Here is a 26,792-nt window from a genome sequence, read left to right on the forward strand (position 1 = left end):
AAAAAACTACCAATAAACAATGACTTAGCAGCCATCCCATTTGTGAATAAACATGGCATCACCAAAAAATTCCAAAAAAAAAAAAATTCATCCATGATAGGGTTACCTTATATATATTGAATACCAAGTAAATGTATGTATATATACTCAGATTTTCTATATAGTTGGATCTGTCTACTATGATCAAAGTCCGCATTATATTCTACTCCTCCAAAATTAGTAAATTAGAAGGTGATCCAGTTGTTTTCTGCTGGTTGCTGACGTTTTATCCTCAAATGCCCAAAACATATTGAATGTGAAAGATTTAAAAGCTTCTTAGGGCTAGTCCTAAGGGTCTGTGGTTATTTTGATCCTGTCCAGAAGCTTATAAGTGGCATTTTCATTGAAAGACTAGAAGGGAAAGTAGGAGTGCCTTCTCGGGTCTCTTGAGGTCAGTTCCCAAATGTACAAGTGAGTTTTCCCCCCACCTTTCCTCCTCTCTACACCCTGGAAGCAATTATATTCCTGCTGAAAACACAGACTTTAAAAAAAATATAGAAAAAATATTCTCCCCATTTGAGAGGCATCAGGGAGCAGTAGCTCCCTATTCTGGGAGAAAGGGTTGCTTTTTTCCTGGCATTACTGGTCAGAGCAGTTTTTGGCCTTGGTGGATAATGGGCCTGTAACAGAGACAAAGGAAGTACACAGAGGGAGGAAGAGCAGCAGTGAGAACATCAGCTAATACCGTTAAAGGAGATTGTCTGGTACTTGTGCCTTATCTGAACTGAGTAAATGCAGAAGGAATCTTAATGTACATATGCCCAGAACATTGAGGATCAGGCTAAAACTCAGAGAGTATACAAATTAGGATAATCCAAAGGGATGTCAGTGTTAAGAAGCAGGCTTGAGATTCAGTTTCTAACCAATGGTGACTGACGAGATATTAATTAAGAATTTCTATCAAGGAATAACAGAAACTGTTCAAACTGGTGCCTGTTACACTAGCACATTAAAATAGCTCTCACAGTGGCTAATACAGCAACAAATTGTATGTGTATTTTCTCTTATTTTAAGACTAATTCTGTGTTTTTGATGCACTGGTTGCCCTGTTAAGGAGATCAGTCAGAAGGAAGAATAGAAATAGGATATGCATTTGTTAATTATTGCAGTACATTAACTGGTTTAGAAGCTCTATGGCAAAAACAGATTTATAAGTATAAAACTACAGCAGTGAAGAATAAGTAATACATTTATACTTTCTGTTTTGTTTACACTTCCAATTCTTTCATAAAAATCAAGACTTCTGGCTTGTTGTTTTAAAGAGCTTGAATGTTATCAAGGTGTGTTATTTCACTCTCAGAAATGTAAACCTGTTTTATGTACTGCTTCAGATGGCAGACTAGATTTTATCAGGTAAAATATATTAGAAAGAAAAGAGAAAACAAACACGATTTATTAACATTCATATATATTCACATATCTGTATATTCAGGTATGTATCTTGGAGGTTTGTTTTAGTTTTATTTCCTCATTTCTTATTTCTTTATGCATTTTTAAAATTTAAAACAAAGCTGCAAGTTGAGAATTTCATACATATTCTTAGTCAATTATTTTCTTAAAGTGAAGTCATTTTGTTCAGAAAGGCACTGTTTTGGGTTTTGTACACTTTAAACCTAGAGGTAAAAGATAAATGGACTTTGCCTTCAAAATAAGGTATTTCTTCACAGGATGGTGTTCAGGTTTGCTTGGTGTCAAGGTCTTTCTATATTTCCTTAGGAATTTTAAAACTAACTAGTAAATTGACAAGATGTCATGGATTGAATTGTGTCCCCCAAAAATGTCTGTCAACTTGGCTAGGTCTTGATTCCCAGTATTGTATGACTGTCTACCATTTTGTCGTCAGATGTGATTTTCCTCTGTATTGTAAATCCTATCACTATGAAGTAATGAGATGGATTAGTGGCAGTTATATTGATGAGATCTATAAGATTAGATAGTGTGTTAAGCCAATCTTTTTTGAGATGTAAAAGAGAGAAGTGAGCAGAGAGACATGGGGACCTCATACCACCAAGAAAGCAACACCAGGAGCAGAGCATGTCCTTTGGACCTGAGGTTCCTGCGTGGAGAACCTCCCAGACCAAGGGAAGACTGATGATGCGGACGTTCCTCCAGAACCAACAGAGAAAGCCTTCCCCTGCAGCTGATGCCTTAAATTTGGACTTGTAGCCTACTAGACAGTGAGAGAATAAATTTATCTTTGTTAAAGCCATCCACTTGTGGTATTTCTGTTATAGCAGCACTAGATGACCAAGGCGCAAGATTAGATATTTTCAAAGAAGAAAACTTTTAATGAACCCAGAGCATAACAATAATGCAAAGGCATCCTTTATCCTGTTTAGAAATATTGCAGGGAGAATTAACCTATTCATTCCATTTTCAAATAAGAGCTGTTTGTAAGCAAAATATTCCAACTTGTTAAAAAACATCAGACATCATCATGTGATGAACTAGAACCTTGATAATGCCAAAAATTGATGCCAAGATCATGAAGTGTTCTCTTAGGTATTGTTGTCTTCAAATATATATTTATTACAATAGATTATACTGCTGTCCTGGCCACCACCTCTGGTAAAAATGTTCATCTTCCTATAATACATGAATTTTTCAACATCTGATATTATTCAGCATTTTCCCAGGTTAGTTAAAAAGAATTTGTTTTGAATTTGAGAACACAGCCAACAATGAAAGCTGGGGACTAAGAGGACATCCAAAAATAATACATTAATTTTCTAATTATTACTCATCCTTAATCAGACAGCTATATGTTTTAAAAGGCGTTAGAACACAACTCCATTTCTAAGCAAGGAGTGACTGTCTCAGTTCATAACATTTTATGGGACTTTTTTTTTTTTTTCCTTTTCATCAAGGTTACTTTAACATTGTTCAGATGATATCAGACAAGATGACAGAAACGAAAGTAGTGAGTTAAGGTAATATGAATCCAGAAATGTAAAAGAGCTATTCATAAAGAGAAAGAAAGAAAAAAGAAAAAAAAGCAAAGAGATAGTGTGATTGATGAAGATTTTTTTGCATCAACTGATTCTGAAGCGGTTGTAACAGTAAAGACTTATGAAGCATTTACTGTGTACCACTAAACACATTACATGTATTAATTCATTGTGAAAAAGGGTAAGATGATATTCTGCTAAGGAGGTATCTTGAGAGTACCCATCCTCTGTATTGCCACTTTTCTTAAGAATATGGAGTGTATTATACTGGCTCACATCATCATTCATTACATCATTCAGGTAGCTCTCTGTAACCATAAACCCAAAAAGACTATTTCTAGTAAAACATGTTTTGAAACTGAACTGTGCTAATAACCTCTGTATCTACCTTTCACAAATTTAAGTAGACCTTTCCTGAAATCGTATATGGTGAGTTTTTTACCTGTCCTTGGGATTAATGAAATAAAATTCTTTCTAATAATTGGAGTTTTATCTTTTGTCACATTTTTGTCATCTTTGTCATATTCATCATCCTTGTCTTTAAAAAATAAAATATATGGAAATGTTTGTTTTTCTAAGACCTTACTTCAAATACAGCTGTGTCCAATTAATTCCCTTAATCATTTTATTTTCTCTTCCCCAGATTTTATTTATAGTTCTGTGATGCTTTTCTTGAAATGTCATTAGCAGTAATTAGCTCAATAATTTTATGTAAATTATTTTCATGTATTGCTGCCACTTTTTTGCCTTTCCATTCATTCATGCATTCTTCATTCATTCAAAGAGTTATCAAGCACTTAAAATGAGCTATTAATTATGACAAATTCTATGGAGTAAACCTCATGGCATTATTAGTATGGCACTGGTATACATCAGTTTCTAAAATGCATTGTATTTTACCTTCAGTGCAGTGTTTTCTGTTGGTAGGTGTGTATGACACTTAAGATTTTTATTGTGTTTCTCTCTCTTAGCTGAAAAACCTTGCCCCTGTCAGAAGTTGTTTTGTTTATAGAGTATCTCAAAAAACATGGAGCCGTAACCTCAGTCAAACTATTCAGATTCATAGGTATATTTGGAAAATAAAAATTGGCATACTAGGTCTCAGAGGATTAACCCAATCATGGAACAATGAGGACATACAGCTTCCTATGATTATTTTTATATTACATTTTCTCTAAAGTTTACTCAGTTTTACCTAGTTACAATGTTCAGCACCTTTCATTTAGATTTGAGTATTTTTCCGCTCAGATCAGTTCTGCTTTTTAGTCCTGCTTCTTTTTCTCCGCTTCACAGCTTTGCTTGGAAGATAACTACTTAAACCACAAAAACAGATTTCTGTTCTCTTGGTTATAATGGTGGTGATGTTGATAATGGTAGGGTATTTTCATTTATATATTGTTTTCCAAATTGTATGATAAAATACAAGGTCAAATTGCCATTCAGAGCAAAAGTTGGCATTGATTAGGATTCGTTGATTATTGATTCTCTTCATAACTACTGAAATGATTTGTGCAATCTGAAGAACTTTTGAAACACGATAACACTACTGGTGATGGCTAATCAAAAATAAAAACTCTGAACAAAGTTTGTTGCCCTACTTTCTGACATTTAAGATTACAAGAGGCTTTTCTTGGAATCTTTGACTCCTTTGGAGAGCTGACAGGCTATATTACTTACTAGGCCTGAAAATGATTTGGCTTCTCACAAGATACTATTTTTCTATTTGTTATTAAGAAATTTGCTGGCACGTTTTGGCCCTAATTAACCAAATATTTCCAGGGATTAATCTATAGTGACTTAATCATTTTTCATTATTTAACAAGCATTTATTGGATGCCCATTCTTTGCTAGTTTTTCTATTAAAGCTAAGGAACACTCAGGAGAGTATGAAACATCAGTGTCCTCAGACCTATTTTACCAATTTAGTTCAGTGGTTAAGTGATATGTATGGTTGTTAACCAAAAGGTCGGTAGTTCAAATCCACCAGCTGCTCCTTGCAAACCCTGTGGGGCTGCTCTTTGTTGTCCTCTAGGGTTGCTATGGGTCGGAATCGACTCAATGACAATGGATTATTTAAACTAAATTGGCAAAATATAACAAATGTAACTCTTACAACCAATACGAGTAGTGCAACCTTACATATGCCTAGAATGAAGTTGAATTCCTCTTTTCTACCCATCTCATGGATTAAAATGTTGGCTGTCTTCCACCTGCTAGCTGTGTGATCTTGTTTCTCAATCTTCAAAATACGTATTATGTATTAAAATATCTGTGCTGCTTTGGTCATAGAATAGTTTTAAAGTTCAAAAATATTTTTATTTTTTTCTATCATTATTACCAATACTATTGTTACTATTAGGTTCTTAAATATAGTTTTATTACATATAAGGTCCAAACATGTTTTCTAATGGAGTAGTTTGCAAATTATATATTAAAAAGTAGTGAGAACAACAGAAAAAAAAAGTCTTCATGTAATACTTTTGAGTATACCTACTCTATTCCTGAATGATTCTGGAATGCTAATAGTATAATATTTCTACACATTGTAAATGGATTGATAACACAGGTTTTATATTATGAATAGTGATGTTTTTCTCTACTAATCATATAGTCAGCTTATAAGTATGATAGCTTACTTTTGAAATGCAACAATATATATTTGGCGTGGGAATAAAAATGTAATTTCCTTTTTGAATTAGCTATTTGTTGGGCCTTAAATATTCTGTGTGTTCCTTTGTGCTGGAGCGTTTGCTCTATGTTATTAAATCTTTCAAATTTGAAAAAGAAATAATTTTGATTTTGATTGAAAAGATAAAAACTTCTATGATTTGGCAACAAGTGCCAACTTTGGACCTACTAGATGTTTGATGAACTGACCATTTCTATCACTAAATAGTGAAATTAAAGTATAAAAAAGGTGGTATTTAGTAAATCTATTCATCAAGTTAATAAGAATTTTGTTACAGAATTAAGGCTATCTGAATTATTTATTTCACAAGTTAAAATAATATAAATTAGCTACTTCGTAACCATGCTAATAACTTTTGTAAGTTGATTAGCTCATTGTTAAGATTTTCTAGACCAAATGGCATGAGCAACTATGTGTTTTAAACAGAGATGGAATCTGTTTAAGACAGTTAGTCAGTCTGCATTTAAAAATACTCTGAATTTCATTTTACCAATCAAATATTAGAGTGCCTTGATTAGCCTGTTATGTGTGTCTGCAAAATATTGGAGACTCCTTGTGATGGATGTGAGAAATAAGTTAGTGAGGATCAAAAGAGATTGACAAATTTGATTTTATTTAAATGTCTTATCAGCTGTCAAAAAAAAATAGTGCATAGAGATAGAGAAAAATATTCTTAGTGCCAAAGTAGAGATAGGATTATTGAAAAGATGAAAATCTTGTTGGAGGTATTATCTCTCAGAAACTTAAAAACATGGACAGGATCCTGAAGTGCCACTCTAGACAAGCAGGAATGAGTCTGTGTTAACTAGCAAAGGATGGGGCATTGGTGGTTCAGTGGTAGAGTCCTCGCCTTTACTGTGGTAGAAACCCGGGTTTCATTACCGGTCAGTGCACCTCATGTGCAGGCACCATCAGTCTGTCAGTGGAGGCTTGCATGTTGCTATAATTCTGAACATGTTTCTCCAGAGATTCCAGACTAAGATGGACTAGGATGATCTACTTGCAAAATTCAGCCAAGAAAACCCTATGGATCACAACAGTCCTATCTGCAATCAGTCATAAGGCTGGTGCCTACAATGGGGCCACCATGATTTGGGGGCTGACTCATCAGCAGCTAACAACAACAAATAAAGGAAAGGAACTCAGCCCCACCCCCCAATAGACAATACACTCCATCAGGTTAAGGACTGTCTTGTTCACCATCATTTCTCAGCATTTAACCCAAACTGTAGCATATATGAGGGGCTCCATAATAAAAATCTGACTAAATAATAAGAATTATGAAATGATGTTAAGAAGATAAGTTATGAAAGCTTATGGGTTCCTATATCTATATTAGGAACTCATTCAATGAACTAAAAAGTATATTGAGATTAAAAATATATGAACTAAATTGGGTATTTGAAGGAAAACAGAGAGAAAGATGTAAAGAAATCCTCAAAAATAAAGGGAAGCTAAATGACTTCTATGAATTAAGAGGGTTGTATGAAAGCACATGGCATATGGTGATTGTTCACAGTGATTTTTTTGGCTGCTAAAATCAAAATGAGCTATGTAATTAGACAACCTGTTGATAATTATTACTGTGATTGGCATTATTTGGAGCACATTCAAGATTGTTCTGTAAGACCCAAGATTATCATAATTAATGAAAACTTGAGTGACAGATTAATGATAGCTTCTGCTTTATCAATATTGCTGTATCTTTAAGATTCTTGAATAAATCTACAGAAGGTTCTGAATTTGGTTGTATAAAAATAATGCTGTCCATGTAGTGTTCAATGTTAGCAACTTCCCATAGCTGCATCACATCTTGGATAATATGAGGCATGACACACTGAGCTTGGATATTACAAACAAGACAAAACAACTGAAGGATGTGGTCGTTGAAGGGACTCATAATTTAACCCACTTTCTCTGTGTTAGTCATGTTTGCGAGTACGTTGTTTTTAGTTGCTGTTGAGTGGGCAGCTCATAAAGACTTATGCCAGGAGTTACTTGGGGTTCTGAGTCGTTTATAAAGTCATTCAACACATTCTTATAGAAATATAATTGCTTTTTTAGTGTATGCATTGACTAAGGTATCTTAGAAAATTTGTGGATTGGCAGTAGAGTAAATGTGGTTGATAGTTAAATCAGAACATATAGAGTATATTATTTCAGCTACTTACTATAAAGCTTATGTGAAATCACAAAATAATGTTATATCTGCCTGAAGTTTCTGTTCATGTACCACCTTCTGTGAAAGGTTCTGTCAACAAATATAGAGGCAGACTTTTCAGTTTAGTAGTTGTTTCATTGTAGACGTTAATGGTGATTATTTTTTAAATTCTTCTTCAATGCTTAATGTATATGAGTCTTTACAGAAGTTTGACTTTAATGTAAATGGACTGCTTTAACAACCCGCACATGAAAATGATTATTAGCATCTTTGGCATGGGTATTTTAAACAGAGGCTTATGAAATGTTAATTTTTAAAGTACATTGCTGTATAGAACTAGCATTTATTTTCACGAGCTCTTGAGTTTTATTTTAGCTGTCAGTATGTTTTAGCTGTCTATAAAATATTAACTAGTGAGCTAAATGATGATGTAATATTTCACAAGTAAATATAGCTTTTAACTGATTAAGGCTTAACATATTTTTGCACATTTTAGGACTTCATAAAAAATAGAATGAGAATATAAAATTACAGAGTAAAGTTCTCTTAATGATATAGGAAACTTGGAGCCCAAATAATTTCTAATTTTCCAAATATGGCTTTGTGATATGTGTTTACCAACAACGATAACTGAAAAGTTATGCAGATATCATATCACTGGAAAACATGAGTGAGACCTAATAGATTTTTTTTTTCTCAATACATTTGCCTTTCTTGTTTGAATTCTTGATTGTATTCCCTTCTTTAACCTTTGTCACGATTTGAGTAAATCATGAAGAACAAGAGTAAAAAAGCCAACTGTGCAATACTAGGTATACCTGTATCTTTCATTGTAGACTTGTATAAGGCAGGGGTTCAGATTAGTAACGATACATGTGGTAATTGTTTGATCTATGAAACCTTAAAAATCTTATGGTAATATAGATTTCCAGAGAGGTGAAACATAGATGACATATCATATCTTATTTCTCCTCATTATAATAGGTCAACTGAGGTTAAATCAACATGGTCATTAATACTAGAAAACATTTTACCCTTAACTTTCCCTCTAGTGTCTACTCCACAGTACTTTGTTTATGCTAATAATATGCACCCATCACTTGGTGTTAATTGGTTGTACACATATCTGTCTTTCCTACCATATTGGGAGTTACTTGGAGGCAGGAAACGTGTCTTAGTTATATTTGTTTCCGCAACCTCTGACACAGCATCTCCCATATATGAAACAGTAAACACGTAGAATTAGATTGCATTGTTCAAAGAATTTAGTCCAACATTCTTATGGATCAGAATCCAGAAATAAGAAAGATACCTTTATAGTTATTTAAGAGTATATTATAAACATTAAAAACTTTCAGACTTTATATTAATAAGTGGATTTCATTCACATTTTGAAAGAATATATTGAAAAAATACTATTTGGATATTTATATGTATTTACATACATATCTGTACGTCTGTGTCTATATCTATATTTAATTAAGACATTTTGGGACTCCAAAGTAATCCCTTGTTTGATCACCATCGATTATCCCAAAACTCAATTTAATTTAAAACAAATAGTTGGTACAACATTTTGTGATCACAAAGCTCAAGCCTGTACTGTGTGCTACTTGTATATAATTACGTAACATTGTCCTGTTTTTCCTTTTCTGGTTGCTCCTCACTCTTTTCCACTCTCCCATTCTTTATTCAGAGTTCTATCTCTAAATATGAGTCTGATGATGTTGCTTCTCTGGATCCCTAAATTGGCATGGAGCATCCTTAATAATTTTGTTCTTGTCTATCTCTTTGTGCCCATTACCAATCATTCACCCAGTTATACACCCTGTCGTCTACATGCACTGTAGTCCCCCAAACAGACCATGCTGTTTCTGGTCTCCATGACTTTGCACACTTAATCCTTTATGCTCAAAATGTCCTTTTCTGCCACATCCTCCTAAAACAAAAAAACAAAACAAACCCATTGCTGTCGAGTCAATTCCGACTCATAGCAACCCTATAGGAGAGAATAAAACTGCCCCATAGTGTTTCCAAGGAGCGGCTGGTGGATTGGAACTGCCGACCTTTTTGATTAGCAGCCAAGCTCTTAACTACTGTGCCACCAGGGCTCCAAAACATGTAGCAGAGGATAGTTTTGATCAATCGACCTCTGGGTTATGGGCCCAGAATGCTTCCACTGCACCACTCTGCTAGCTACATCCTCCTAGAAAACTCAAGTTATCCTTAAAAATTCAACTCAAACTATCCCCTTAGGAGTTTTTCCTGCTCTCCCCCAGGCAGAACAAATCACTACCTTCTCCGTGTAGTCACAATATATATCTGGAACCTACGGAGTGAACATTTCGTTCTGTTGCACACAGGGTGACTATGAATCAGAACCGACTTGATGGCACCTAACAACAAACAACTTTCATTTATAGTAAATTGTGTTTTAATATTTATTTCTCTCTTCTAGTACTGTAAAGTTTTTGAAGGTAGGGTCCATGTCTTTGTATCTCTCTATCCCAATACCAGGCATACCATCTGAGCTATAGCAGGTGCTCAATAAATATTTGTAGACCAAATGGTCTTATTTAATCTTCACAACCAAATTTGTTTACAGATGAGGATGCTGTGGTTTAAAAAGGTTGAGTAACAGGTAGTGAATGGGAGCTATTTTTCTTGTAATCTAGGGCTCTTTTATCAACTTTAGAGCAGTATGCATGTCTTTCATCCTTGGAACACAGAAAAATCCCTTTATGTTTGGATCCCTCCTCCTAGAAAATTGAATCCTTTCAGCTGCTCTGATGTAACCAAGGTCTTCCCTAAGAGTGTTTTTCCTTCTCTCTTCATGCCTCTGAACACCTCACCATGACTTGAATTGGCTCAGGCTTGGCTCTCATCTTCTTAGTCTTGGTTTGATGTATCTGACTTTCTTTGATCTCCATTCAGATTATTCTCGGATGTTATTTTTTCCTTTTCTGGTGACAGAGTCAAAATGTCTGTGTAGTTTTACTCTTTACTAAAATTAGTCAGCCACCCTGAAGGAACTTGCAAACACCCTTCTGTCTTTCAGTAGTATTTCCTGCTTCCCCACTCATCACCAATGACTGATTCCAACTCACAGTGACCCTGTAGGACAGAGTAGACTTGCCCCATAGGGTTTCCAAGGTTGTAATATTTTACAGAAACAGACTGCCACATCTTTCTCCTATGGAGGGCCTGGTAGGTTCAAACGGCTGACCTTCAGTCAGCAGGCTAGCGCTCTAACCACTGTGAAACCAGGGCGCCTTTGACTGTGGTTAGACCAGGCGTATTCTGTTTTAACCTCTCAGACTTTGACATGTTCAGGTATGGAACCCATTTTGAGACCTCAAGGAATAGAATATCTCAAGCGTATCTAAAACTATGATAAGAATTCTTAATTCCCTCCATCCTTCCCTACCCGCCTCCAAAAAAAACCCTATTGCTATGGAGCCGATTCTGACTCATAGCGACCATATAGGACAGAGTAGAACTGCCCCATAGAATTTCCAAGGAGCGGCTGGTGGATTCGAACTGCTGACCTTTTTGGTTAGCAGCTGTAGCTCTTAACCACTTTGCCACCAGGGCTTCACATATATTACTAAATGCCAGTGCATGAAATGCTGATGTAAGAAATAAGGAAGTGAATTCTTTCTGAAACTTCATTTATATTTCTATACAAACTACAGTTTCATGACAAAATTTTTAGCATTTGCCCCTCATGTTGGACCCAGGCTTTTACTTTCAGTTGCCTGTAGCACATCTCTTTTTGGATGTTCACTGTCTCTTTCCTTGCAACATATTTAAAACTGATCTTTTTAGCCTGTCCTCCAAACCAAACTTTTTTTCCCACTTCTCTTTTTCTGTCAGTGGCTTCACATTTTTTAAATTTTTAATTCCATCGGTCTGTAAGCCATGTAGTTAACGTTTGAGTACTTCCTCTCCATCATCCGCTAAGGGGACCAATGCATCAATGTCGGTTGATTTTTCATTCAAAATCTCTCTCAGATCCAACAATCCTTCAGTAACATCTTATTTAAATACATCATCACCACATACCCTCTTAATACAAGCCACTTCCTGTCTTCTGCCTCTACATACATCAAGCCACCCTGCATACTGCAGATAAGTTAATTTTCCTAAGACATTACCTTTATTGTGTCATTATTTCTGCTACTGCCTATTTATTAAGACCAAACTCTTCAACCTGATAATTGAGGATACAAACAGAGTGGAGTTTTTATTTTGTTTTGTTTTTCTCATGTGTCCTCTGCCTAGATTTGCCCTTTTTAGCTCCTTCTCCCATTCATTTAAGTAACTCATCCTTCAACAATCTGCTTTAATGTCACCTCTCTGTAATGCCTTTTCTGAATGAATTGATCTCTTCCTCTTTGTTTTTATAGCATCTGTTATATTATAATAGAGTTAGCTGTTTATCTGCCTTTGTCTTGTACTTTCTCTTCCACTCTAGAGCATTTTAAAGTTAGAGACTCAGTGTTAGTTATCAGTTTATTCACAAAATACAGCACAGTATGTGGCATAGAGTAGAAACTTAATACATACTTCTTAAGTGTGTGAATGAATGAATAATTAACGTGACGGCAGCTTTCTTGTTTTCCATGATGTTAATTCTCAAGGCTGTGTATTTACTCACACTTTTTCACTTTTCTGAAATGCCTTTTCACTATTCTCCAAAAATTTAAATGCAATTTATTTTTTAAAATAATATATTAGAGATTAATGGAACTATTTAGATGTACGCATTTGTTCAGAAACTCTATGTGGCATTTGTATTAGGGTAGTAGGATTAATTGCTACTGTTAACATTAAACTTATTTTAAACATCTGAAGTTCTGTAATTTGCCTTATTTTGCTGCTTTTGCGACAGTAGTAGATAAGCCTATCTTGTGACCTTAAACTGTGAAGCAAAATGAAACTAGTTGTTGCATATGCACCACAAATATAGTTTCCCCTACACAACACACACATGCACTCACTCACACACACCCAAAAATTTAAAGTTCTTTAGGGGTCAGATCAAATTCCACTTCTTCTATTAAACTTTCCATGAATAATTCTATTTCAGTATTTTTTCTCAGACTCCCTTTAACATTTCTAATCTGTAAGTAAAAACTTATCTTATTCATTGTAGCCAACTATTTTTTTGTTTTACTCTTACCTTGCATTAGCGCTGGCATTTTTTTTCTTTAAATTCTTCCCTCTCCCCTCCTCCCCCAACAATCCACAACACCTGTTGCCATCAAGTGGCTTCTAACTCATAGCAATCCTATAGGGAGGTTGCTATGAGTTGGAACCTCCTCTCCAAATACCAGGAATTTAAGCAGAGATCTGAAGTGGAACCGATGGACTCACATAGAACAATGATCTTAGCTTGGGCTGTCTGGTTCAGTGGCGTGGCGGAATATCATGCACAAGCTCAGTCACTGCAAATCATCGTTTGGCTGTGGCCATTGGCTGCCATTTACAGTGTCGTAGACCATGCTGTCAGAATGAAAAAGTGGACACCACTCTTACCATGCTCACCCTCATGCTGCAAGTCTCCCTCTGCCCCAGTATTGGATACAGCGGGGATCGCCCACCAATCAGCCCAGGATAGACCAGCAGGGAGGAGCCAATTGCTCTCGTATTCTCCAACTTCAGACAGACTCACCTCCTCAGCAGACCTGTGGCTCTAGTCTGGGCCCTTGTAAAGGAATCTAGCTCTGGTAGTAGCAGCTGGAGAGGGCAGTGGGACCTCCTGCTAAATGGACAAAGATGGGTGAATGAATGAGTGAGTTGCAGAGATCACTTGCAAACAAATCAGGAGTAATAAGGAAACAGCTCATTCAGGCAGATGCTCTTACCACCTAACTCCCAATCTTGCCTAGTGCAGAGAAGCCATCTCCCCTGGGAGAGAAGTCAATGGAATGTGAGGCTATATTCTCACTACTGAGTCTTCCCAGGAGCCAGGGCTCCTGGTTCTTCATTCTCTAAACTACCCTCCCCTCTCCTTCAGCTCTCACTCTTTGTACTTCTTGTGCTTTTTCTTCTTCTTTGCTGCCTTGCTGTCTTTGGATGTATGCCTCACCCTTTTGACTGTATCACTCTCAGAGTCTAGACTGTCAGAGTCAGATGACTTTCTGCCCTTATGTTTCTTTTCTTTTTTTTTCCTCTCTTTTTATAGAAGAATTCCCTGTGTGGTCAGGCTTATTAAACTGTGCTGATTTGCCTCTTCCTTCTCCTCTGGCTCATCAGCTATCAAAGAGTACTTGGTCCCTCCTGGTTGCATGAAACAATCCTTTGCAGAGTGACCTTTACAAGCACATGTTTTGCAGTAGTGCCAGGACAGCTTCGAGGGTCATCTTCTGCTTAGTGAAATCTTGGAAAGATCTCCTCCACCTCTTTTCTTGCACAATAATAATGTTGTTGGATTGAGGCCTTCCCCAGTCCCTCAGTTGACAATTTGAATGTAGAGTGATACTTTTATACTATCATTTTCTTCTCTTTCCCAATAAATTTCTCCCACACTTTGTCTCTGACATCTGTTATCTCAGAGGGCTTATCTATCCAACGGAATGACATGGAAGTTGGATAGACTAGACCTTGCTTCTGACAGCCTGGGATTTTGATAATGGCTTCATAGTCTGTCACCATAGCAACTTCTCCTTGGAAAATAATGTAGAGCAGGCAAGTTTTCCATGGCCTTGGATCTTCCTGAATTCTCCTTAATGTCCTATGGCTCTTCCATCTCTCTTCTGCTAAAGCTAATTCAAGTTCTCAGTGTTGGCTCACGATTCCCAGTTGGGTCATTATGCAAAACTCCACATTTAACTTCATTTTTAAACTTTCACAGTCTCTGGTAAACAGTAGGCAATTAATCAATACTTAGTGATTTCTTTTTTCTTTGTTGTTGTTGTTGTTGTCGATGATGAGGGTCCTAGCCAGATACTGGCAAGCTAGGATAATTTCCTATAGTGACACAGATCTTTTTATAAAATATTAAAATACTCTTTATAGTTCTGTTAAATTGAGTTTGCCTCTGGCTAGAATTTTCTTTTTCCTCCTCAGTTTAAGGTATCTCTCTTTTGGGCTTTGTGTTTTCTGACAGGATTTTTTTTTTTTTTTAATATCTTTCTGCATATAAGCCTTTTTTCTTAATTACATAGTATCGTTTTCCCCAATACTGCAAGAAGATGAATCTTTTGCTAGTGACATAACTGTACTAAATTTAAACACTGCTTATTAAAATTCTACTTACTAAACAAAGGTTTGCTTTTGTTTTGGTATAGAAGCATCCAGCAACATATCATATATAACTTAATATATCATATATAACTCAATATATCATATCTAACTTAAACATGGAAGTGTCCCCCTTGAAATTTACCTTAGATTCCATTTTTAAGATTACTTAGCCATTTATTTTGTATCATTTAAGTTAAGCAAAGACATTTACTAAATTTTAATATTGATAAATACATATTTAGTATTGCTAAATATTAAAAATTAGAATTCAAATAAACATCATTTTAAGCTCACTTTATACCGTGGTTTTAGATTAGATGTTTGAGTAACAGGTACTGGAGCAGGCAATCACTGTTTGAAGAGTTGAATATTATTTTATCTTCAGCATGGAAATCACATCTTCAATTGGTACTTGTTATAAATGAAAGTGTTGACTGGTCAAGTAGTAGTAAAATTATACAGTTTATAATTTCTCCCATTAATTCCAATGTCAAATAATTTTAATGTGCATTTTAAAATTACATGAGTAACAGGTTTGGACATCTGCTTAAAAGTAAATTAAAATTTTTATTTTTGAATCGGCATGTGATTTTCCCTTATTCTGTAAATTCAGGCCATTTGTCTGAAATCTTGTTGTTGTTTTTTAGTGGACTTAAAATGAACAATGTATATACTATTTTCTTACTCTTAAGAATTTAAACCACAATGTCTAGTTCTAATTTCCTTAATTCATCTTGAATGAGGAACTTAATTTGAGAAGGAATATGGCATAAGTTTGTGCCATATTTCTCACTTAATTTAGTGTAAGTTTAAACTTCTAACCTGTGGCCTTGTGGTGCCTGGAGCAGTCCTCTATGGTTCAGAATGAGATTTGGTTCAGTTATTGCTATATAGTCTTCTTTGAGGGAACACAGGCCATTGCTGTGAAGCTCTTAGTGTAAAAGAGGAATGAATAAATTAGATGTATAGCCAATAGACTATAAAAAATAAGCTATTAGAAAATAAACCTTACTTTGTATAGTTGAATGACTAATTAATTGAATTATTGATTAAACATGTTGACTCACTGAGTAAATAATGATGAACAAAAACATTTCTTTAAAGCAAGATTTAAAGTAACACACACTTATATGTCCCAGTTAACTATTCTTTTCTTGGCATATTTATTCTCCATTTCCATTTCTTTAAATCCAGGATTAGTCTCTGCTCAGCTGGAAATTAAAACTTGCTCAGAAATAACACACTGTTTATCGCTGGCTCAAAACAGGAGGCTCCAGGAGTGAGCTCAGAATTAGAGCAATTTAAGGTTTGCAGTATTTAATCTCTGTAATGATGCTCCTTAGGTCCCAACTATCTAGGGGCTATTTAGCCCTTGTTACCGCTTGCAACTGCTTTTTTTATTTTACTCTTCCCTCCATGAAGGCAGGAGGCCAGGAGGACTAATAGCCACCAGCGTTTTTGTTAACAAAACCCAAGCTGTTTCCTTAAAGGAGGTTTCTTAAAATAAAAATAACAGAAAAGTACTTTCTACTATACTTTGTTTCTAACATAACAGATTGGCTTTTAATAGAGCAAATACTAACATCTCAATAATGCACAGAAGTCTTGTGATTTTGTCTGCTTTTACTACTTCATGGTAACAGGTTATTAATACATATTATTATCTACTTTGTATTTATTATTCTAAATTCACATATGCATCCACAGATATTATAGTTTGGTGTCAATAGTGCTTTCACTACTTGTGGTCTCCTGAATCTCTTTCAGAAAATAAATGTGTGTGTGTGTGTGTGTGTGGGTGTGTGCATGTTGAGAAAGAGAGAAAGGGAGGGAGGGAGAGAGGATAAGCTGTTCAAATGGTACTAGAGATAAATGGTATAAATACTAAAATAGTGCTGGAATCCTGAAATTTAGTTAGCATTCTTACATTGAATTTATCTTAAAAAATTACTTTGTGACTTGAATTGTAGTATTGATATTGTAGAACACACCAAGAAGCCTTCATCTCAGTCACTTTCATTATATGCCCACTGTCCAAATTTGCTTTAACCACTGTTAAAGCAGAGTCAACTGTGTTTTATCTGTTTAGAGCTCATTGTAGTTCATTGATTTCGTTTCATGTTGTGGTCAAATCAACCATTTACATTTTAAAGTTAACTTAAGAGGCATTTTATTTACTGGGTTCTCTTCAGAGTTGAGCCTCACCGTGTAAGACTGATGAGCTTCATCAAAAGTGACACATATTCTGTTCCTGTTGTCACACACATTCTGTCATAACCATGAATCACCTATGATATTGCTCCATCTACTGTATTGCAGGAAAAACAGAGGTTTCTGACGGATGTTCTACATGAAGTGATGCTGCTTGACGGCTTGGCCAGTTCCCATCCAGTATCACAGGAAGTGCTACAGGCAACAGATATTGACAGAGTGTTTGACTGGATCGCATATAAAAAGGTGAGAATAGATAAGACCCAAGTGCCAATTGGGTATTTCACTATCCAGGGCCACCAAACTGTTTCATGCTAAATGTATTATATTCGTCTCCTCTTCCTGGCAGATAGAAATGGACTATGAGTTAGAAAATATAAAAAGTCACTAGGTTCATGTCATTTGTATGAGTTAGGACTTTGCTTTATAAATTAGTAAAACGGAGATGACTGTTTGCCAAATAACGCATAGAAATATTGGAAGTACTAATGAATGTTTGGAGACTCACTGTGAAGTTACTATACTAATGGTGTTATGTAAGTGTCACTTTTATTATTAATAATAACAGAACTGACTAGTATAGTGACAATTATTTTTCATTAGTGCCCCTTACATACTTATTTATTTTGATTGGCCAATGCAAATGGGTATAGGCAGTGACATAATATGTGTATTTTATAAACAATTTTTATGGAGACATTTTGAGAATTAAGCATCTTTCCTGGAAATAAGTATTAAAAACAAACAAAAAACAAACCCACTGTTATTGAGTGCATTTCAACTCATAGAGACCTTATAGGACAGAGTAGAACTGCCCCATAGGGTTTCCAAGGAGGGGCTGGCTGGCGGATTTGAACTGCCGACCTTATGATTAGCAGCCAAGCTCTTTACCACTGCACCACCAGGGCTCCTGGAAATAAGTATAATAAAAAAAAATTTAAAGATGAGACTTTGAATGGCAAATAAAAATTTGGACCATTAATTGAGGAGCCCTGGTGGCACAGTGGTTAAGCGCTCGGCTGCTAACTGAAAGGTCAGCTGTCCGAATGCACCAGCCTGTTCTGCAGAGAAAGATGTGGCAATCTGCTTCTGTAAAGATTTACAGCCTTGGAAACCCTATGGGGCCATTCTACTCTGTCCTATAGGGTCGCTAGGAGTCCGAATTGACTCTGCAACAGTGGGCTTGGTTTTTGGTTTGGGACCAATAACTAGACATAGAAATAGGATATCTTACACAAACTTTTTTCCATTGTTACTTGGATTAGGACCAGAATTTTTTCTTATACCTCTATCCCTCAGTTCTATTTTTAACATGAGAATGTGCACCTCAGTGTTTAACACTTAGTAACTACTTAATTATTAAAATAGGTTTAACATCTGCTGTCATCAATTTTAAGATAACACTAAATGCGTTCATTGGGATTGGTGTGTACTTTGTTGATTTAATTTTTTTTCATTTTTAACATTACTAATATTATTTTTTCTATAAAAAGACATCCTTATTTAATAAAAAGTGTTTAAATAATGATTCATCAGAAGTCCTTCGTGTGGTAATTTGGATATTTGGTTTTTGCTCTCAGATAGTGACTATCTCAATGACCAGTAGTTAATATTTTATGTTATAGATATAAATTATGTTAATAGAAAACCTCTTTGTAAACTAGTGATCATTGCCTTGGCTGAAATGGTATGTGGCTTGATGTTTTATAAAAATAATGGAAGTTTAGAACCATGGCATATTTAAAATATGTATTACATTTTATGTATACATTTTTTGACTGAGGTTTGTTGTATAGATGAGTTCATTCGAAAGGATCAATTCTTTAAATGTGACACAAAAATAATTTATTAAGATAGTTTGAAATGAATCTGGAGGCATGTTTCTAGTTATTCCTCAATTCTAAAAGACAATTTGTAAATACTTACTCTACTTCAGCATGAATGAAATCAGAAAATGCTCTTTTGATTTAAAATGTTGTGAGTGTGTTTTCACAGATAAATAACATCTATTCCATATTCCATAAATTAGAGCAGTTTTGAATTTATTCAAGAAGCTTAAGAATCTGCACTTAGGTGCGGATGCTAGCCAATTTACAAATGTGAAAAATGAGTATAGTATGCTACCATTCTCAGCACCTTCACCCACCATGGTTACTGACTTACTTGTCTCTAATCATTTCTCTTTATGCTTAAAATAACATTAGAAATATTGTCCTTACTGTGTTTTCAAGTGATGATAGGATCCATCCATTTCCAGTGAAGACTTCTTAGGAACACCTTTTCTTCTCCCTCCCTCCCTTCCTTCCTCAGCTATACTGAAGTAGAAATACAATGAATTGCACATATTTGAAAGGAAGAATTTGGTATGTTCTGATATATGTAGACATCCATAAATACATCGCCACAATCAAGTTAATGAACATATCCATCACCCTGAAAAGTTATCTTATGCCCCTTTGTAATCCCTTTGCCCAGTCTCTCCTCCCTTTTTCACTGATCTCCTTTCTGTCACTATACATTAGTTTGCATTTTCTAAAGTTTTATATAAATGGAATCATATAGTATGGACTCCTCTTGACTGCCTTATTTCTCTCAACATGACTATTTTGAGATACATGCACATTTTACAGTATATGGACATATCACAGTTGGTTCATCCATTCACCTTTGTTTGACATTTGGGTTGTTTCCAGTTTCTGGCTTTTACCAATAAACATTGGTAACTGCTGTGATATGTGCATATGACTTTTTTCCCCTGTGTCTTAGATCGTTTAGTGCTGCTATAACAGAAAAACCACAAGTGGATGGCTTTAACAAACAGAGATTTATTCTCTTACGGTCTAATAGGCTAGAAGTCCGAATTCAGGGCACCAGCTCCAGGGGAAGGCTTCCTCTCTCTGTCTGCTCTGGGGGAAGATCCTTGTCATCAGTCTTCCCCTAGGTCTAGGAGTTTCTCAGCTCAGGGACCCCAGGTCCAAAGGACGTGCTCTGCTCCCGACTCTTCTTTCTTGGTGACATGAGGTCCCTGCACTGAGAAACTCCTAGACCCTGGGGAAGATTGATGACAAGGAACTTCCCCCAGAGCCAACAGAGAGAAGCCTTCCCACAGAGCTGACACCCTGAATGTGGACTTCTAGCTTCCTAGACCGTGAGAGAATAATCTCTGTTTGTTAAAGCCATCCACTTGTGGTATTTCTGTTATAACAGCACTAGATAACTAAGATAGAATTTGGTACCAGGAGATGTATTCATTTGCTCAAGCAATGAAACCACATCTGGAATAGAAGTTGCAATTGGAGCCACCACCTTGTTAAGTTTTTGATAATCCATAAGACTTTGGGTAAATATCCAAAAGCGGATGTCCACATTATATGATAAGCATGTTTAATATTTTAAGAAACTGTAAAACTGTTTTCCAAAGGACTGTAACATACATTCCTATCAACAGTATATCAGAGTTCTAGCTTTTCCCATATCTTCACCAACACTAGGTGTAATTAGGGCATTAATTTTAAATATTGTAGACCTGGGTTTGATTTGTGGTCAATGTACCTCATATGTAACCACCACCCATCTGTCAGTGGAGGCTTGAGTTTTGCTGTGATGCTGAACAGGTTTCAGCAGAGCTTCCAGACTAATACAATTAGGAAAAAAAAGGCCTGGTGATCTACTGAAGATCAGTGGAGCACAAAAACCCATGGATCACAATGATCCAATCCACAACTGGGCAGCATTTCATTTCCTTCATTGTGCAGGGGGTTGCCATGAGTCAGAGGCCCACTTGATGGCAGCTAACAGCAATAACAATAGGTATGTAATGGTATCTCATTGTGTTTCTAATTTGTATTTCCCTAATGACCAATAATGTTGACCATCTTGTAATTTGCATATTTTCTCTGTGTATGTCTTCCTTGGTGAAGGGTTTAAATCTTTTAACTTTTTTTTCAAATTTGAGTAGTTTGTTTTATTATTGAGTTTTGAGGTTCCTTATATATTCTGACTACAGGACTTTTATCAGATACATGATTTGCTAATTTTATTTCCCCCTATTTGTGGCTTGCCTTTCTTTTTCTTAACAGCATCTTTCTGAAGAAAAGAAGATTTTAAATTAGATGAAGTCCATTTTATTATGTTTTTCTTATATGGATAGTGTGCTATTGGTGTCATATCTAAGAAGTTATTGCCTAATTCAAGGTCATGGATCTTTTCAAAGTTTTATAGTTTTAGGTTTTATATTTAAGTCTGTGATCCATTTTGAGTTAATTTTTATATAAACTGTGAGGTATGAATCAAATTTCTTTTGCCTTTTTTCTTCCTTTCTTCTTACTTTTTTTGCATATGCATATCTAATTGTTCAAGTGCCATTTATTGAAAAGTCTGTTCTTTCTCTGCTTAACTGCCTTTGCGTGTGTGTTGAACAACGGTAGTCCACGTATGTGTGGATCTATTTCTGGACTATTGATTCTGTTCTATTGATGTATTTATCTATCTTGGCGCTAATCACACAGTCATGATTCCTGTAGTTTTATAGTAAGTTTTGAAATAAGGTAGTGTTAGTCCTCCAACTTTGTTCTTTTTTCCAAAGTTCTTATGGGTATCTTTGTTCATTTGCAATTCTGTATGGATTTTAGAATGAGTTTGTCAGTTTCGACAAAAATCCTGATAGGATTTTGATCAGAATAGCATTGAATTTATTGATTAATTTGAGAAAATTGATATCTTAACAATATTGACTCTTCTGACTGATGAATACCCTCTGTCCCTCCATTCACTTAGTTCCTCTTTATAAGTATTTAATATTTCTATTGTAAATGGTCTTGTTGCTTTTAGAATTTTTATTTCTGATTTTGCTTTGCTATACCTAGAAATATAGTGGAAATTTGTGGATTTATTTTGTATCCTGTAATCATATTAAACAACATTAGTTCTAGTAGCTGTTTTGTAGATTCCATCAGTTTTTCTACATAGATGATACCATCAACGTCTAATAAAGACATTTTTATTTTTCTTTTCCAATCTGGATTCTTTTTATTATTTTGTTTCCTTTCCTTATTACATTTGTTAAAAGCTCCAGTACAATATTGAATAGAAATGGTGAGAACAGATATTCTTTTCTTGTTCCTGATTTTAAGGGTAACACATTCAATCTTTCACCATTAAGTATGATGTTACCTTTAAATATTTTAAGTACCCTTTATCAGGTCGAAGAAGTTGTATTCTATTCCTACATTGCTTAGAGTTTTATCAGAAACAGATGTTGAGTTCATCAAATACGTCTTCTGCATCTATTCAGATGGTCATGTTTTTGTTTTGGTGTTAGTTTTTTAGTTTGTTAATGTGCTGAATTATTCTGGCTGATTGTTTTTAAGGCTGAACCAACTTTGCATTCCTGGGACAAACACCATTTAATCATAACATATTATACTTTTACTATGTTGTTGGATTCAATTTGCTAAAGCTTTGTTTAGAAATTTTCATCTGTGCTCATGAGGGATATTGATCTGTAGTTTTCTCTTCTTTAATGCCTTTCTCTGGTTTTGTTATCACTATAATGCTGGCCTCATAGAGTGAGTTGGGATCTAGTAACTCCTTTTCAGTTTTCTGAAAGAGCTTATCTAGAATTTATGTTCTTTTCAGTGTAGTTATCTGGGCATGGAATTTCCTTCATGGGAAGGTTTTTAACTAATAATTCAATTATATATATACACACACACATATATATATATGTATGTATATTATATGAATATGTTTCTTAGGGCTACCATAATGAAGTACCACAAACTGGATGGCTTATAAGAACAGAAATTTATTGTCTCACAGTCATGGAGGCTAGAAGTACAAATGAGGGTAGTGGCCGTGTTGATTCTTCATGAGAGCTATGAGAGATAAACTGTTGCATGCCTCTTTCCTAGCTGCTGGTAGCTCCAGGCATTCCTTGGCTCACAGCTGTGGTGTAATATGACACCATTCCCCTGTGTCTTCCTGTCTCTGTGTATCTTGTTTACTTTTATAAGGACATCAGATGGGACTCACTCTACTCCACTATGACCTTATATTAAACTAACTGATAATATCTTTAAAGGCTCTATTTCCAAACAGTGTCACATTCACAGATATGGGGGGTTAGGACTTCAGCATATCTTTTTTGGGGGACACAATACAAGCCATAGCAATAGGGTTATTCAGGTTATTTATTTCTTTGTGAGTGAGCTTTGGTAATTTGTACCTTTTCCAAAGACTTGGCCCATTTCATCTAAGATGTTTAATTTACTGGCATAAAATTATACATTATGTATTTCCTTATTATCCTTTAATAATTACCTTAGAATGTCTCATTATGTCACCTCTTTCATTCCAGATGTTGGCAATTTGTGTAATTTGTGTCATATCCCTTTATTCCTGATCAGTCTAGTTTATCAATTTTATTGGTCTGCTAAAAACAAAACAAAAACTAACTAAACCAGCTTTTGGTTTCATAGATTTTCTCTTGTTTTCTATTTCATTGATTTCCTATCTAATAATTATCATTTTTTTAAATATAACTTTGGGTTAAATTTGCTCTTCTTTTTCTAATTTCTTAAGGTGAAAACTGAGGTCATTAATTTGAGAACTTTCTTTAATTTATAATTCATTTATCATATAAACTTCCCCCTAAGTATGGCTTTAGTGGCATCCCAAATGTTTTGATATATAGAATTTTTGTTTTTATTCAGTTTAAGATATATCTAGGTTTTTCTTTTTAATTGATTCATAGATTACTTAGAAGTCTGTTGATTAGTTCCCTAATATTTACACATTTTCTGGGGAACATTCTGTTATTCATTTCTTATTTAATTCTATTTTTAGAGTGAATATGCTATTTATGAATTGAATCTTCTTAGATTTATTGAGGCTCATTTGATGGCCCAGGATTTGGTGTCTGTTGGTTAATCTACTGTGTGCACTTGAAAAGAATCTGTATTCTGCTCTTGTTGGCTAGGTGTTATATAAATGTCAGTTATATCAAGTTGTTTCATAGAGTTGTTCAAATCTATATATTTATTAATTTTTTGTGTCCATTTGTTCCATCCGTTATTGAGAGAGAGCTATAGAAATCTCTATGATTGTGGATTTGTTTATTTTTCCTTGTAGATCTATCAGATTTTGCTTCCTGTATTTTGAAGCTGTCTTTTTAGGTGCATAAACATTTAAACTTATTATGTCCTTTTGATGATTTGGCTCCGTTATCATTAGAAAATGATTTTTTTTTTATCCTTAATATTTTTTGCTCTGAAATCTACTTTGATATTATCATAGCTACTTTAGATGTCTTTATTAGTGTTGGCATATTATATCATTTCCCATCATTTTACTTTTAACCTATTTGAGTCTGTATTTTGAAGTCAGTTTTTTATAGTCAGGATGTATTTGGGTCTTACTATTATCTCCGCTCTGACAGTCTCTGTGTTTTACTTTTGGTATTTAGACATTTACATTTAATGTTATTAATGATAAAGTTTGATTTTAATTCTATCTGTTCTTTGATCCTTTCTTACTTGCTTTGCCTTCTTTTGGGTTAATTGAATTTTTATAATTCTATTTTATATCATTTGCTACAGTGCTTTGTTTTATAATTTTAATGATACTTTAGGTTTACGTTATACATTTTTAATCACAGTCTATCTAGAAGCAATATTATACTACCTCATATATAGCATAGTAACCTCACAATAGTATAATTCTATTTCTCTCTTCTTGTCATTTTTGCTATTTTATCATACATTTCCTTTATATGTTTTAAAAACTTCACAATACATTGTTATTAGTCAATTATCTTTTAAAGAGTTTTAAGTAATAGGAAAAATCTTATATGTTTACCCACATAGTTACTATTTTTGGTGTTCTTCATTCCTTTGTTTCTATCTGTCATTTTCTACCTGCCTAAAGGACTTCTTTAACATTTCTTATAGTGTGGATCTGATGGTGATAAATTCTTTCAGATTTTGTGTGCCTAAAGACATCTTACTTCCTCTTTTGTTTTTCAGAGGTCTTGAGGAACCAGTGAAGTGTTTAAAGCAGAGGAGTAACATAATTACATTTGCATTCTAAAAAGACTGGTTCTGTAGGTGTTGTAGATGGTGGAATTAATATGACATCTGGGGATTATAGAGATTATTATAAAATCTAGAATTTATTTTGTTTTTTTCCTTTTTTTGTTATTTATTATGTTGTTGCCCTTAATAAAATCTTGCTACTACTCATCTGTGCTCTCCTCCCTGTAGATCTCTGTTACTGGTCAACATTAACCTCTGCCAACAGTCAACCCCTCATTCCATCAATACTCTGCTAGATTATCATCTCTTTTAATTATTTCCTTAATAACTGTCCTGATTATTCCCACTTTTGTTTCATTATTCTTCCCAAATTGTAATTTCAGTATGCTTTAACATCTTTTTATATAGAAATGTATCCTAGAGGTGTGGAAGATTATAGAAAAATAAAAATTAGGATCCAGTAGAACAGATACTAATTTTTGTAGGCTGGAATTTAAGAACTGAGTGTCTTTGAAGAAATAATGAATGGTGTTCAATATGAGTAGTCCTAAGACCAATATTAAAAACAAAAACAAACTACTAAAATTATATCATGCATATTCTTAGAATAGGAAGAGAAGAAAGTGAGAACTAGTCTGGGAAAACAAGTTAGATTTAGTGAAATAAGTTTTCCATTTTAATCGTAGATTGAAAAAAGAAGATGAAAGATAAAAGTACAATGGAAGCAGGACAATACTGTCCATAGACAGGAAGGACTGCAAAAGATGGATTGAAACAATCTCTTTGCTCTAAAAGCACAAAGGGAAATAAGAATCAATGACGCAGTAACCCGGATAAGGAGAATGAGAGAATGCTAATTAAATTTACATAAGATGCCAAATTGGAGAGGTTCCCTATAAGCTTAGAAGTGAGGAACAGATTTCAGAATGACTTAAGTAAATTTAAAGAGGATCCTTTATAAACAAAAACATATTTCAGCAGTTCTTATATCAGGGTTACAATATTTTAGAGGCCAGACAAAATTACAGAGTTAAAGTAAAGAGTTTGCAAGCAAAAAAAAAAAATTCACAGGGGTTGTGGTGAACACAAACTTAAAAAAAAAAAAAAAGTCAATACAATTTGCAATGTTCTGCCAATATATTCCACACCAAAAGTTTTGAAATCCTTGTATAGCTATCAGAGCAAATATATAAATTATCATCTGTAGAAATGGATATGAAAAGTTCACCTGGCCATTTGCAATTGCTGTCTTTTGTGATACCAGTTTCCCTATCTGTAGCATCTTGTCAGCCAGGCCATGGTTAATACATGGATAGTGCACATACTAATTCTACATACCGAATGGATCGTTTCTGTAGAAAAAAAACAAGATGGTGCCTTCCTTCAAGAAGGTTATAAATCAGCAGTAGACATAAAACAAGGAGCCCTGGTGGCACAGTGTTTAAGCACTCAGCTACTAG

General features: G+C 34.7%; 1 protein-coding gene, 1 non-coding gene and 1 pseudogene across 2 annotated transcripts in view; 1 reads left to right on the forward strand and 2 right to left on the reverse strand.

The window, feature by feature from the left end:
* Nucleotides 1-26,792, forward strand: part of TRHDE (thyrotropin releasing hormone degrading enzyme) — a 433,889-nt gene that overhangs the window by 245,945 nt on the left and 161,152 nt on the right. The window contains exon 6 of the mRNA XM_004386459.2: nucleotides 17,408-17,545. Within this exon, the coding sequence (XP_004386516.2) occupies nucleotides 17,408-17,545 (138 nt within the window). The remainder of the gene's footprint in view (nucleotides 1-17,407; nucleotides 17,546-26,792) is intronic.
* Nucleotides 9,960-10,031, reverse strand: TRNAM-CAU (transfer RNA methionine (anticodon CAU)). The gene has a single exon. It is a non-coding gene; the product is annotated as a tRNA-Met (tRNA).
* On the reverse strand, nucleotides 13,863-14,558 carry LOC105756771 (nucleolar protein of 40 kDa pseudogene; annotated as a pseudogene).

The sequence above is a fragment of the Trichechus manatus genome, unplaced genomic scaffold (assembly GCF_000243295.1).
Source record: "Trichechus manatus latirostris isolate Lorelei unplaced genomic scaffold, TriManLat1.0 scaffold00164, whole genome shotgun sequence".
Lineage (NCBI taxonomy): Eukaryota > Metazoa > Chordata > Mammalia > Sirenia > Trichechidae > Trichechus > Trichechus manatus.